General features: G+C 38.2%; 1 protein-coding gene across 4 annotated transcripts in view; it reads right to left on the bottom strand.

Annotated features, from left to right (window-relative positions):
- Positions 1-13,946, bottom strand: part of AP3B1 (adaptor related protein complex 3 subunit beta 1) — a 171,193-nt gene that overhangs the window by 140,253 nt on the left and 16,994 nt on the right. For 2 of the 4 annotated variants that reach the window (XM_061376831.1, XM_061376832.1), the window contains exons 1-3: positions 13,056-13,232; positions 9,299-9,374; positions 3,793-3,867 (exon numbers count right to left, since the gene is read on the bottom strand). In XM_061376831.1, coding sequence (XP_061232815.1) covers positions 3,793-3,867; positions 9,299-9,374; positions 13,056-13,225 — 321 coding nt within the window. In that variant the 5' untranslated portion in view covers positions 13,226-13,232. Of the gene's footprint in view, positions 1-3,792; positions 3,868-9,298; positions 9,375-13,055; positions 13,233-13,946 lie in introns of those variants that run through there. The other 2 variants (XM_061376829.1, XM_061376830.1) reach the window with 2 other exon arrangements.

The raw sequence follows: 13,946 nt of genomic DNA, 5'->3' as shown, positions 1-13,946 counted from the left end.
TAGTAATTGCACCATGACAAAGGTTTCTGAGACCCTTAAGTGCTAACTAGATGGCTATACAGCTACACTATGACCTAAACTTACCAACTAACCTTGATAAATCAGTCAGCTGGCTTTACAGCACACCCTGTTCTCTTTTCAGTTTAACAGCCTCTTCCCACACCAATATGCTAGCGCTAAACAGTGGGGGGAAAAAGTAACAAGGAAACTAAGTACAGCATAGAGGAAGTTGCGTGCATTCACATGACTATTTGTATTAAAATGTAAGAAAATGCCCATAAAATATAAACAGTGAAAGGCTTCTGCTAATTAACATTAGGTTATGTGATGAAACCCAGTCTGCACACCCACAAAGAAACACAGAGACACAAGGAGAGTGGAGGGGTATTTGCAATTAACACCCTGCCTTAGTTTTCCCCCAAGCCCACAGCAGGAACCAGCAGTCCAGAGGTGCTGAGAAAAACAGCTGTAGTAGAAACTAAAATTTAAGTCTCAGAGGAAAGGACATCCTGTCAGGCCCTTCCCAGGATCTCCTCAGCTCCCATGTTGAGGTGTTAAAAACATCAAGAGTCAACAGCAGAGAACCTTTCAGGCTGAGGGGCTTTTCTGCATACGTGTATGGGACACAGATAAAGAGAGGAGACTTAAGTGTGACTCTAACAATTGGAACGGAACCTCCAGTCATAAGGGTCCGTAAGTCCATTGTGGCCAGCATCTGGAACAAGTGAAGGTCTGGCTGTCACAGGCCAGGAGCAGGAGGCACATGAGCATATGTACAAGCAACTGAAAAGACTGGACTACCTGAAACCATGTGCCTGTTCTGCCAGTGACTGGAATGGTTGCAGGTGTACCAGTGGATCAAGCTGCACTAGCTGGCAAGTAGGTGAAGTGGTCTGGGAAGGAGACAGGTAAAGGTGGGGACATCTAAGGGCAAGACCGTAGGACTACTACAGCATAGACCAGGGCAATGCCATCAGCTGACAGAGAAACTAGATGGCCTGTGGGTCTCTAGGGGCAAGAACCATGTGTTTGTGTGCATCTCTCTAAGGGCATAACCATAGTGGGTTGGCTAGCAGAGGACCCTGAATGTTCTGCCCAGGTGCAGCTGTGTGTGCACAGACATGCACGCACCAGTACGGCTAATGGCAAAACCATGGTAGGGTATAGCTACTGCAGAACCAAGTGAGCACTGGATTACATGTGTTCATCATGTGTACCAGTTTGTACCAGCAACTGAAATGGGGCTGCAGCCTTATGGGCTCATATTCCACGTGCCACCAAAGAGAATGACTGTGATCCAGCCGCCAGCTACTGGGCAGACCGTATCTGAGCTGTTGCATGAATCCACACTGTACATATGTATGTATACGTATTTTCCCACTAGCAGACCTTTATCTTGAACAGACAAGATGCTGGTACTGTTTGTGTTCATGTCAGTACTCTGTATCAATTTATGCGGCTGTCTCTCTACATGTGTATTTCTCATGTGTATATACACACAAAATGTGAGTGTGAACACCTATCAGGAAGACGCTCCCAGTCTCACTACTAGAGCTGTTCCACTGCTAACAGTTAAAAGCATTCAAGAAGAGTAATACTGTTCAAAGCAATCCTCTTTAGTGTAAGGTTTCTCTGTTTAAAACTTCATTCAGAGTACTTAAAATTTACAAACAAGTTAAAAAGTAAGAGAACATTTAACTAGTCTGATTCCTTGACTCGTTTCCTTTCATCACCTATTATAAATACAGTTACAATGTCTAAAATTATTTTAATAAATCCTGAAAGACTCCAAATTGTCATCTTTGCACATTTAAGCCTCCTTGACTTACCAGAGCTCAATATTCAGCCGCAGACAAATATATTTTTTCCATTCTTTGAAAGAATGCAAAGTTTTAAAGTAGCAGCTAAATAACACTAAAATTAGACTCAAACGTGACTTTCACTATTTATCTGTGTCAAATAGGAAGGAAAACAGACGTATCTATCATCTGCTATATTGCAGCACATTAGAGAGAGACAGAAGTTTGCTTAAGTTATTATTGCAGGAAATATAATTTTCAGTGTCACAAACCACGAAAAAGCAACTTTTCATTCCCGTTAATAGCAGAGACTGAAGTACATATTCCCAGGAGAAAAAGGAAGAACTGGAGCATGCATTCCATTGACTTCTTTTCTTAAAACCCAATGCTTCAAACCCGTTTTTTTGCATTTTTCCAGAGTTATGATACTGTGCAGTAGGAAGTAACTAATATCATTACATGCTTGTTCTGCTTTCCTCAAACTGATGCTTGTTAGTCACTACGCGGTTTGAAACTACAAACTTAGATGTTATTTCCATCCAAATCTCATTTGTCAAGTCAACTGTAACTCTGACACCACTGCACTGGAGCTGACAGTATATACACAGTACTGGTAGTGAGCATCAGAGTCACATTCTGTCTATAAAACTTATGGTTGCACAACTTTCTAACGCAGATGCTGGTTTAGATATCCTTGACCCACATAGTAAGTCTGTGGACTTAAACACATCATAGTTGACCACAATCTCAATTTTTTTTAACTTCCCTGAAATTGAATTTTCACTGGTACAGGACAGATTATTTTTCTTGCTTTCTTATGAGGAAAAAAAGGATAAAAAGATACATAAAAAGGCTACTTTCTGTGCCTAACACCACGTACTGCAGCAAAACCAAACTGCTAAATAAAATGGATGGTAAACAGGATGAAAGAAAAATGTCGTATTTCTGCTATAGTTTGTACACATGAAAATCCTGAAAATTATGAAACACGTTCTTTTAGTATCATACAATTTAGTGCAAGTTGAGTAAATTTACTCAAGCAACTCCACTCAAGAAATTAGCTTCTGTAGCAGATAATTCTGACTCAAGCTCTTCATCAGCCACTTTCATAGAACGTTTAAATTCTTGCTTGCCCTTTTTATACTCCTCCCATAATTCTCATACAAAAGAAATGCATGTACGTAAAACAAGACACCTGTATGACTTTGCTTAAGTGTCTATGTCTTGCAAAACATAAAGTAACCCAAAGATTTGAGATTATATTGCATATTAGCAAAAAATTTGTTCTCTGCTCAAGATGGGACTTACTCCCCCATCCAAATAGTCATATCTCTCCAAGATTCCTAGACTTGAAATCTATTTTTTTTTTGTAATCTTCTGGACATGCATGCATTCACATTAATGAAGCATTAAACAAATTATCTGGACTAAATTATCAAAAGAACCAATACACTTCATTAGTAACATCACATTTTGCCTAACCACAAATTCATAAAAACAAGTTTAACTGAGTTAAAGTGATCTCACTCTGCAATCCTAATGCTGATACACTCCTTTTATAAATATACTACTTAAAAAGTTAAAACTTTTCTACCAGCTCTTACCTCTCAGCCTTGATCTGCAAGATAGGTTTTCAAATACAGCATAGCACAGGCCTTACTCAAACTTTGCAAGCAGCACCACCCCTCAAAGAAACTGTAATACCTTTTCCCAGAATTACCACCACATGCTTGCACAAACTTTCTCTAAGCAATCAATTTTAAAAATGTACCTAATTGTAATTCCTCCCTCCAAATCACCCAGTATGTTTCCTTTATTTACATGTTAAACTAATGCTGTGACTGAAATTGAACCCTGAGAAATTCTATGATAGACTATAACATCTCTATATATTTTTATGTTGAAGTCAGGTATTTACAATTAGATAAAATTTTCATAAGCAGATTTCTCATAACAGTATGCTTAATGAGTTGTAGGAATATATGACTTGTACCTCAATATTTTTACTGGCAACATTCTTCACAACAGCAGGAAAGAGCTCGGAAGCATTTTTTCCCTTTGCAATCATCTAAAAAAAAACAACAACAACAAAAAAAGGCAATATTTTAGTAATGTAATAATATACATTATTAGAGTGAGTTACTTGGTGTGGTGAGGTGTTTCGTTTTAGTTTTTTTCAGGGGTGGAGGATGTGTTTGCTTTAAGACACAGGCATTTATTCCAGATCTGTATTTCAAACCTGACTTCTACAAAATTGAGGCCAAAGTCTCATTTTTCTTCTTTTTTTGTTAACTATTAGACTTTACAGGATACTATCCATACAGCAAAACCCCTGAGTGCTAGCTGTTCACAAGTTCGGCGGGGTAGAATCAATGAACTGGACTTTATCATATCAGACTGCAAATCATTTTTAATACTTTAAACCAAAGATCTTGCTAATTTGAAAAGCTTTACAGAATTGCCTTTTGGGCGCTGCTATAAGAACAAAAAACCAAACCAAAACAAATAAAATAAAAAAAAAAAACAACCAAAAAACATCAGCAGAAGTTATACAAGCTTAAGTCCTGTTCCTTTTCTCTGGAATAATCTTCATGTGCAACAGAACCAAGGAGGGGGAAAAAAAATACAAAAAAAATGACATCACACTTCAAAAAACAAAGCAAGATTATTTTTCAGAGAAAGTTAAACACAAAAAGACTTCAGTGTTTATACAGAACAAAACCCTAACAAAGTAAAACACCACCCAACCCAATGATTTTTTTAGTTTTTTATAGTAAGTTTTCATATTTACGTTACAGAAATCTGAACCTAGGGCATGCAGTAAATCATAAGATTGTCTCAATTAAGAGTACAAACAACAAAACTCCAATTTAGCTTTAGCTGTTGCGTGAACAGCTTAAGGAGGAAGCTATTTATTAGAAAGTAAGTATGTTATAAGGAATAATATACTTCAATATACACTACAGCTGCATTAGTCTCTTATTTCTCAGCTCCAATTCCAGCAGAATGTCTGCCAGTACTTCACATCCAAGCCGCAAACACTGGAATTGCATGAACACATTCTATCAAGTTACAGCGCTGCTGAATACTGACTCAGTGCACCCCCAGCTATGGCCAAGGGCAGGACCCAGTCAACCAATTATCAAGCTAATCAGAAAGGACAAGAGCTCACTAAGGCAAGCAAATACGCAGGGATCTAAGCCAGGAACATGACTTTTGCAACTGCAGTTTCTGCTGTTCACAACTTGTTGCTCATCATATCACATTCCCACCCTTAATCAATATTATACAGTTGATTAAGCTTCATATTCCTAACTTACAGGTCTTTTTCATTGCTGAAACACATAAAGACCAAGGATATCATGCAACAAAATCAAGAAAATGCAAAACTGGGTAACACCTTGACACACTGCATATTCAAAGGTTATAAGAAAAGAGTGTAAGAAGAAAGAAGATAGTTGTAGTTCAAATAAATACTTAAGAGAGCCTTTCAAAACAGTTTAAGAGCAGTTGTCCAGCATGACTCACTTCAATCAACTCAACATCTTGGAACCGTATTAAGGCACAGGAAGTAACAAACTAATAAGCAAACATAATATATGTATTTCAAGGGCTTTAACTAAAAACTACATTAAACCACTGCTCTCAGGATTGGGATATCTTCCTAATAAATGCCATATTCAGAATCATGGAATGTTTTGGGTTGGAAGGGACCTTAAAGACAAATTAGTTTGAACTCCTCTACCACATGCAGGAACACCTTCCACTAGATCAGACTGCTCAAAGCCTTGTTGAACCTGGCCTTGAACACCGCCAGGGATGGGGCAGCCAGAACTTCTCTGGTCAACCTGTTTGTGTCTTACCACTCTCATAGTAAGAATTTCTTCCTAATGTTTAATCTATATTGACTCCCTTTTGGCTTAAAGCCATTCCCCCTTGTCCTGTCACTACATGTTAGAAGTGCTTCTCCAGGTTTCTTTAGGCCCCTCTCAGGCACTGGAAACTGCTCTAAAGGTCTCCCCAGAATCTTATCTTCTCCAGGCTGAAAAAACCCAACTTTCTCAGTCTGTGTTCATAGGAGCTTCAGCCCTCTGACCATCTTCATGGCCCTCTTTTGGATGCCCTTCAGCAAGATCCACAACCCTTTCATGCTTGGGACCCCAGAGCTGGGTGCAGTACTGCAGGTGAGGTTTCTCAAGAGGAGAGTATAGGGGAAGAATCGTTTCCCTTGGCCTGCTTGACCAGAGTCAAGTAGAACTTAGTAGCAAGATGCAGTGAAAATAAAATAATACCAATCACCTCATCTTAATGAAACAGAGCTTATGTTTTTCAAAAACAGGGATGATCCGTAGACTTCCATGATAGGGTGTGACAGTATGAGTCCATGCATTACTTGCATCGTTGAACTGGTCAGTCATAGTAGCTCCAGTGTACCATGTATATATATATTTAGGGTCTTTAAAGCATTTATTTTGACTCATTCAGTTATAACAATTGATGTAAATCCCCCTTAGCCCATGGATCATTAACCTGAAAGGACATAATAGCTCTTTTGAAGACTAAGGTCTATCATGTCCATTTGTTGCTGTGCCTAGACAGTCTCCAGTTGTGTTGTCTTATACACCTGGAGTTCCTGCAGACAGAAATGTTCATTCTAGAGTAAATATAAAGTCAGGTGTACTCAAGTTTCTTCTAGTTGACGCTTTTCTGGGTTGGTTTTCTTTGTTGTTGTTTGGGTTTGTTGGTTTTGTTTGCTTGTATTTTATGAGACACATACAGACATGGATGACATTCTCTGTGAGAAATCAGGCATATGAATTAGTTTCCTAAATTGTTCTAAAATCGTCAAGAGCAAAATTCCACTTATATTTAGATGGGAATTTCAGAAAGGTTTCAAGACAGATGGTAACAATAATGTATTGGTTGTGAAAAGATAATATATTACAATTATAATATATATATTATAATAATAAAATTTAAAAAATGGTTTAAAAGAAGCATTAACCATTATGTTTTCCTGCACACAGTAGAATAAACTTGGCTTTGTGCACACTTTAATTTCTAAATCAGCAGTGTTGCTCATAATCTTCAAAGACTGCAGTTATTATATGGCATGCACGTAAGTAAGAAACACTAAAGAAAAATAAACTGAAAAACCAACCAAACAAAAAGGTCATTGATAATCCGTCACAGATGTTTAAGCTGAAGGTGGGCTTAGCCACTTTCATGTACGAGGTAGAGTGGAAAGATCAAAACTGGAATACTCCTACGCTTGAAATTATGTTGTTAAAAGTCAACCTCTTGGAAACAGATTTGGTTTTATTTGCAGTGAATCTAACGAATAATCCCCCTCACCCTGGCAGAGAGTTCATAAACCACCTTAAAAGAGGAAAAAAACAACAAAATGAGCCCTAAGCAGTGTTCTCCTGGTACATTTTCATCACATCTATATGGATGAAAGAAGGTTCTGCCTCGAAGTCTACTAAAAGAACAAGAAAACTGTTGGTAAGCACAGCTTTTTCCTCTACCTAAAATTAGTGAAAATGAACATCCCAGTGAGACATGTTAAACAACAGTTTGACAACAGAGTTCCTTTTTCCTCTAATAATAAGACTGGAGGAAGTCTTTCATCTCTGTAGAACACATCTCATCCCTGAGAACTTTTTAGATGTAACCACAAAACTGGTAACAAGCATCTTTGTGCCCCACAAGATATAATTACCACTGGTATGAGGCCTTCTACTAATTGTGCAAGGTCCCAGTTCCGGCCTGTAAAGCTCACTGTTTCAGTTTGCTACATGAACCAGAGGTTGGTAACAGGATATCCTATGAAACACAGTTTAAACACAGGATAACAGCAAAAACCTTGAAAACATGGAAGAGACTAAATACAAACGATCCTGTAATTCTAATAGAACAGACTATGAACTTAAAAAAGGACAAGAATCTGGAACTGAGAAATGGGGGAGCAGAAGAAAGAATGTGCTCAATTCAGTCCTGCTTCCCTTACTGAAGAGTTCCTGAGCCTGATTACCCCAGCGTAAGACAATCAAGGACCACAGCTACCAGTGGTCCAACTTCATATATCTCCCCGTATCTCCAACTTCATGGCATTATATACTTCTAGGAAATTAAAGAAACAGTTAAGAACTGCTTTGAATATGTAGCAGCAGCAGGTATTTAAAATGAGTGCATCTGCTCATTGTGCTTTCATTTATAGTGAGAGCATTGTTTGCAAGAAATTAAGAAAAAAAAAAATCAATCTAGTAAAGCTCTGGTTTAAAATTTACAACTGACCCAATTTAATCATTTCTAATTCCCCCATATACATATAAACACACACACACTTTCAGTTGGAACAGTTTCCAAATACAGATAAATTTCTGGCCACCTTTTTGAAAAAGAAAACCAAGGGAGCAACAGGCAACTCTCCCCAGTTCTGACAGAAGCTGAAGAATTTAAGTTACCATAGACTGAAACCACGGCACTTCCAAAGGCCATGATTTCTTACAACAGCACCTTTGCCTCTGCATGCCAGACTCTCACTGTTCAAAGCCTGAGGAACCTGTCATGAAGTTATGAAATAGTAGTTAAGTTGACAGGTTAGGCAGATCTAATAGGTAACTGATGTCTCTGTCAGGACCAGGATTAAAGACAAAAGCAGAAGAGAACCAACTTGAGTAAATCTTCATCACTAGAGGATAAAGGACAAATGGCTAGTTCTAGACTCAGAGAAAAGAATACAACTGCATGATACAACTTGTACCTACTTACTTCAGTAGGTGCTTGGATAGGATTAGCCCATGTAAAAAAAAAAAAATCAAGCAAAACAAAAAAGCCCATCTAGAGGAGGCTAAAGGAACAGCGAGAGAAAGCAAATGCAGAAGTCAAAAAAAAAAAAATAAAATTGGACACTGAACAGCTTTCTATAGCACATTCTTCAAACACTTTTAAGAAGAAATAAAAGGACATTATCAACTTCGTTATGTTCAGTTTATAGGATTTAAACACACAACGGCGTTAAACATTATCTAATCACCTCTATGGGAACACAGTTCACCTGAAATTCTTAGTCCAATATATAGGCAACATGCTTGTTAACGAAAAAAAACCAAACAAATAACAACCCCACATATATAACCTAAAATAAAAATAGTAAATGCAATTTGTCATTTTACTCCTGCAAGTGTCTGCTGTTTCCCATCTGTTGAACAAAGACAGCCACTGAAGCTTTTCTGAAGGAGCCATTTCCTATTTAGGGCCTCACCTCATACCGAAAATAATTATTTACAAGCATATTGGCAGTTACATAAATATTTTTAAAACATGGGACTGTATGGATTTTGAAACATCAATTTCTACACAAGATTTCAAATTAAGGACTTAACAGTAGCTTTTAAACACCATTTAGAGATTCAAATGCTGACTTGATAAAGGATCTGTAAAGGAAAAACAGTATTCCCATCCAAGAAATAAAAATAATTAAAAAAAAAACATACCCCAACAATCCTTTTCATAGCATCCAGCTTTGCAGAATCTTTACTGCTTTCCAACATCTGTTTTAGGTCTTCATTTCTATGGTAGAAACACAGTTAACCATCAATTAGAAAAAGTAAAAAAACAAAACCAGAATACCATTACTATATTCTTGCATGAATTCATCAACTGAAGGTGAAACACTGCTCCTTCTTCCTCACTTTTACACTGTATTTGTTAAAATGCTGGCCTAGTATAATGAAACTTTAGGTAAAATAATCATAGAATCACAGAATCATAGAACAGTTAGGGTTGGAAAGATTATCAAGTTCCAACCCCCCTGCCATGGGCAGGGACACCTCACACTAAACCGTGTCACCCAAGGCTCTGTCCAACCTGGACTTGAACACCACCAGGGATGGAACATTCACAGCTTCCCTGGCAACCTATTGCAGTGCCTCACCACCCTCACAGTAAAGAACTTCTTCCTTATATCCAATCTAAACCTCCCCTGTTAGTTTTAACCCATTACCCCTTGCCCTATCACTACAGTCCCTAATGAAGAGTCCCTCCCCAGCATCCCTATAGGCCCCGTTCAGATACTGGAAGGCTGCTATGAGGTCTCCACGCAGCCTTCTCTTCTCCAGGCTGAGCAGTCCCAACTTTCTCAGCCCGTCTTCATATGGGAGGTGCTCCAGTCCCCTGATCATTCTCGTGGCCCTCCTCTGGACTTATTCCAACAGATCCATGTCCTTTTTATGTTGAGGACACCAGAACTGTACACAATACTCCAAGTGAGGTCTCACAAGAGCAGAGGAGAGGGGCAGGATCACCTTCAACCTGCTGGTCACACTCCTTTTGATGCAGCCCAGGACATGGTTGGCTTTCTGGGTTGCAAGCGCACACTGCAGCTGGCTCATGTTCATTTTCTCATCAACCAGCACCCCCAAGTCCTTCTCCACAAGGCTCCTCTGAATCTCTTCTCTGCCCAGCCTGTAGCTGTGCCTGGGACTGCTCCAACCCAGGTGTAGGACCTTGATGCATAAAATAATGTATCAGATTCCAACAACAGTGGAAGCCCATACAGTTTTAATCAGCTGTTAGCTGAACCCTGGCTGGAAGGTTGAAGTGTTGTCACAAGAACAACTTAGTCTGAACAGGGAGTCATTTGCCCCTCGCTTTTGCTCCAGGGAATGCCAAATGTAATAGGCCGAGACTGACATGTTTGTGTTAAAATACAGTATCAGCTAACAAAGATCGCTTAAAAGACCAATAGCAGACTTCAGTACTGTATAAATTTCTATGAGAACAAGCATATAACCTTGTGTTTTTATCTACCTTTCTGGACTGTAAATTACTATGCCCTGTTTTCACAATTAACAGCCTCAGATCTGTAATCTATGTAAGATTACACCCATATAGCGTCCAGGCACTTTTTACAGCTGAAGTAAAATTCTCATGCGAAAATCTTAAGTCAGTAAGAATGTTCTCTTGCAGATACAGTTTTTCGTTAGCCATCACTAAAAAGAAACTTCACCCTGCTTGCCTTTTTAGAAACCAATCAATCACAGTCTAACTACATGTATAGACTCTGAAAGTTTATAAAACAGATTCTTTGAAGAAACAGACTTTTGTAACGTCCAGACTGCTGAAATACTAAAAAATACAAAGCAAACAAGGACTCAGGAAGAGACACCAATATTCCAAAGAACTCTGACAACTTTCCAAGTTTACAAACTCTGAACTTTCACACAGTGAAGGGCAACACAGAAATCCAGTGTGGTGGGCTGAACTTGTCTGGACACAAGGAGCCCACCAAGCCACTCCGCCACTCTTCCTCAGTGTAGGCAGAGGGAGACAAGGTTGCATGGTCTTGGTGCTGTGCAAACACTGCCCAGCAGTAGCCAGAACACTGGTGTGTCATTAACACCTTTCTATGCAAAATAGAAAGCACAGCACTATGAGAGCTGCTATGGGGAAAATTAAAGCCTCCTCAGCAAGACCAAGTATGTCCAGACAGGATTTCAAAAATTAATGTGAAATCTGGATATATTCTGACATATGACAGCCTTCAGATTTTGGACGGGGAAGAGGTTTAAGGAAAAGCCAGAATTAGTTACAATGAGACAAAATATTGCCGACCATTCCTTCATAAACCTTTAAATAGCATTTTTCTACTTGAAAGGGATAGAGTCACACTATTTAACAGAGATACCTTTCATATCTTCAGACCCAGTACTGTGCTGTTCTGTGCCCCTCCATAAGAAATCTACATTGCCCACACACTTCACTATAAATCCATAAAATTAAGAACCACAACCAGATGACAGGGGCAGGGGACGAGGCCAACCAAAAAAAAAAAAAAAAAACCAAACAAACCATTTTTTTCCTAACAAGTCATAAGAAAACCATGCAAAATTCAGGATGCAGGTAACTGCATCAAACTTCCAACTGAAATCTAATTGCTTCTTCAAAAATGCTTCTTCAATGAAATAACCAACTCAATATAGATGGCTTGTTGTAAATACTGGCTTCACTTGACATCTTAAAATACTTCAGTATTATTTTTTAAAGAAAAAAAATTGGAAGCATTTGGCTTAATTTTTGGTGATTCTCTTTATTCCCATTGTTCCTGGACACACAGCTTACTTAGCTGACCATTTCTGTCCATCTGTTCCTCAAAGGATACCAAGTAATTCTCAGTTCTTTCACATCAGCCTGAAGCAGCTTGGCTGAGACTGCTCCAGTTGTATATAGAAATTTCAGATACTTTAATGCCTTCTGCTTAATCCTTACCTTTTAAGCTTAAACGTGAAAGAACCTATACAATACAGTTACCAAAGATAACAGAAGACTGGACTTGATTTAGACAGTTGCTTCTAGTCCTATGCTCCTGCTTCCAATTTCCAACTGCTATTTCATGTATTTATACACAAATTGAGAGTAAGACATCAGTAAAAGCTAAAGCACAGGACATTATTACTAAATTATGATCACCTAATTCTCATATCGTCGGTAAGAGGATGGTTCAGTTCATTGGCACAACCAACAAAGCAAGTACTTTTCAAAAAAATCAGTATCTGGCTAAAGAATCAACAAGCATTGCATGAATAAGACACTGCAGCCACTGCTTAAGATACGGAATATCTTATATGGGAATATATTTACTAAAAGGAAAAAATTAACAAAAAATGTTAACATGAAAAAATAAGAATGCATCAACAAGATTTTCACATTAGAAAGTAGAAATTGTGGAAATAATAATTTGAACTTGAGGATCAAGTAGCCAAAGTGGAGGAAGTTACACAGCACAAGATTCAAGATAATGAAGACTACTTTCAATAAGTTGAGAAACAAAAATAGGCAGTAATTCCAGGATGAGTAAAAGTTACAAGTGTAACAAACACAAGGGAAAAAGGCAAAAGGTGAATTTAAGATGTGAACACAGAAAAAAAAGTATTTAGTTATGAAATTAACTTCTACCTGCTTGTAGAATGTAATCTACCATACATATCAAATTAAAGCATTCTGAAATGTCAACAGGGGAAATATAAACCAGAGACGTTAAGATACAAACATCTGCTTACAGCCGCTAGCTTTGCTTTCCTAAGAGGAAGGGAGGGGGAGAAATACAGAAAAAACATTCAAGTTCACCTAGCAATTAATTTCCAAATGTATACATCAAGAACTGATGTATTTTTCTTTTTAATCTTCTCAAGCCAACTATAATCCAGAATTAGCAAGCAGCGTTACTTAGAGTTACTTGGCAGAGATACTTACAGAGTAAAATATTGCTCCATATGCTCATACGAATCAGCAGCAGCAAGCCTTTGTTCTTCTACACTTAGATATGGTTGCAGTGTAACCTCGAAGTTTCGCCCTTTAAGAGCAGACTTAATAGTGCAAGACACCTCTGTTATTTTACCCAGCATTGTAGAATTCCGTTCCATTCTTTTAAGCACAGTATTTTAAAAAAGGAAGAAAAAGAAAAAAAACAAGAAAAAAGAAAAAAAAGGTGACTGCACTGAAAGCTTGCGTGCTGAGATTTAGGCCTGCTCAAAGAAAGAAAATCTTAAGTAACAGGATACCCACTCCCTTGCAGTGTTAACTTCTAGAAACAAATATCCTACACAGATTTCAAAGGTCATTTCCCTCCAAAAGCACTCTTATCAGCAGCCTCAATGAACAATGGGGAAACAAAATGCATTTCAGTCTTTCATAATATAGTTGATTGTACGGTAAGAAAAAAAAAATTTCATCTTCTGAGCATTAAGGAGAATGAAGAGTTTGAATCCTTAAGTAAAATCCCGCAAAACAGAAAACATTAATGCAAGCCTCACACTGCTGTTCATGTTTCTATACCCATTAGTTATTCTGAAGGGAAAGTTCTTCAGTACACAGTGTAAGACAAATAATTTCTTTATAACTTATTACTACTTGCCAGGAGCTCAAAAAAGCACAAGCAGCCATCCAGCTGATTCAATACCTTTGCCTCCCCCAGTGAAAACTTTGAGAGTAATTCTAGCCTTACACTGTTAGGTACATATTACAGCTTGTAAAGTGGGCTGATGCCAACCTTATGAAGTTTAACCATGCCAAGTGCAAGGTCCTGCACCTGGGTCGGAGCAATCCCAGGCACAGCTACAGGCTGGGCAGAGAAGAGATTCAGAG

Source organism: Neopsephotus bourkii, unplaced genomic scaffold (assembly GCF_033783945.1).
Source record: "Neopsephotus bourkii isolate Nb327-2 ecotype Australia unplaced genomic scaffold, CSIRO-AGI_Nbou_v1 NB_1740, whole genome shotgun sequence".
NCBI lineage: Eukaryota > Metazoa > Chordata > Aves > Psittaciformes > Psittacidae > Neopsephotus > Neopsephotus bourkii.
The sequence above is the reverse complement of the archived record's forward strand: the minus strand, read 5'-3'. Positions and strand labels throughout refer to the sequence as shown.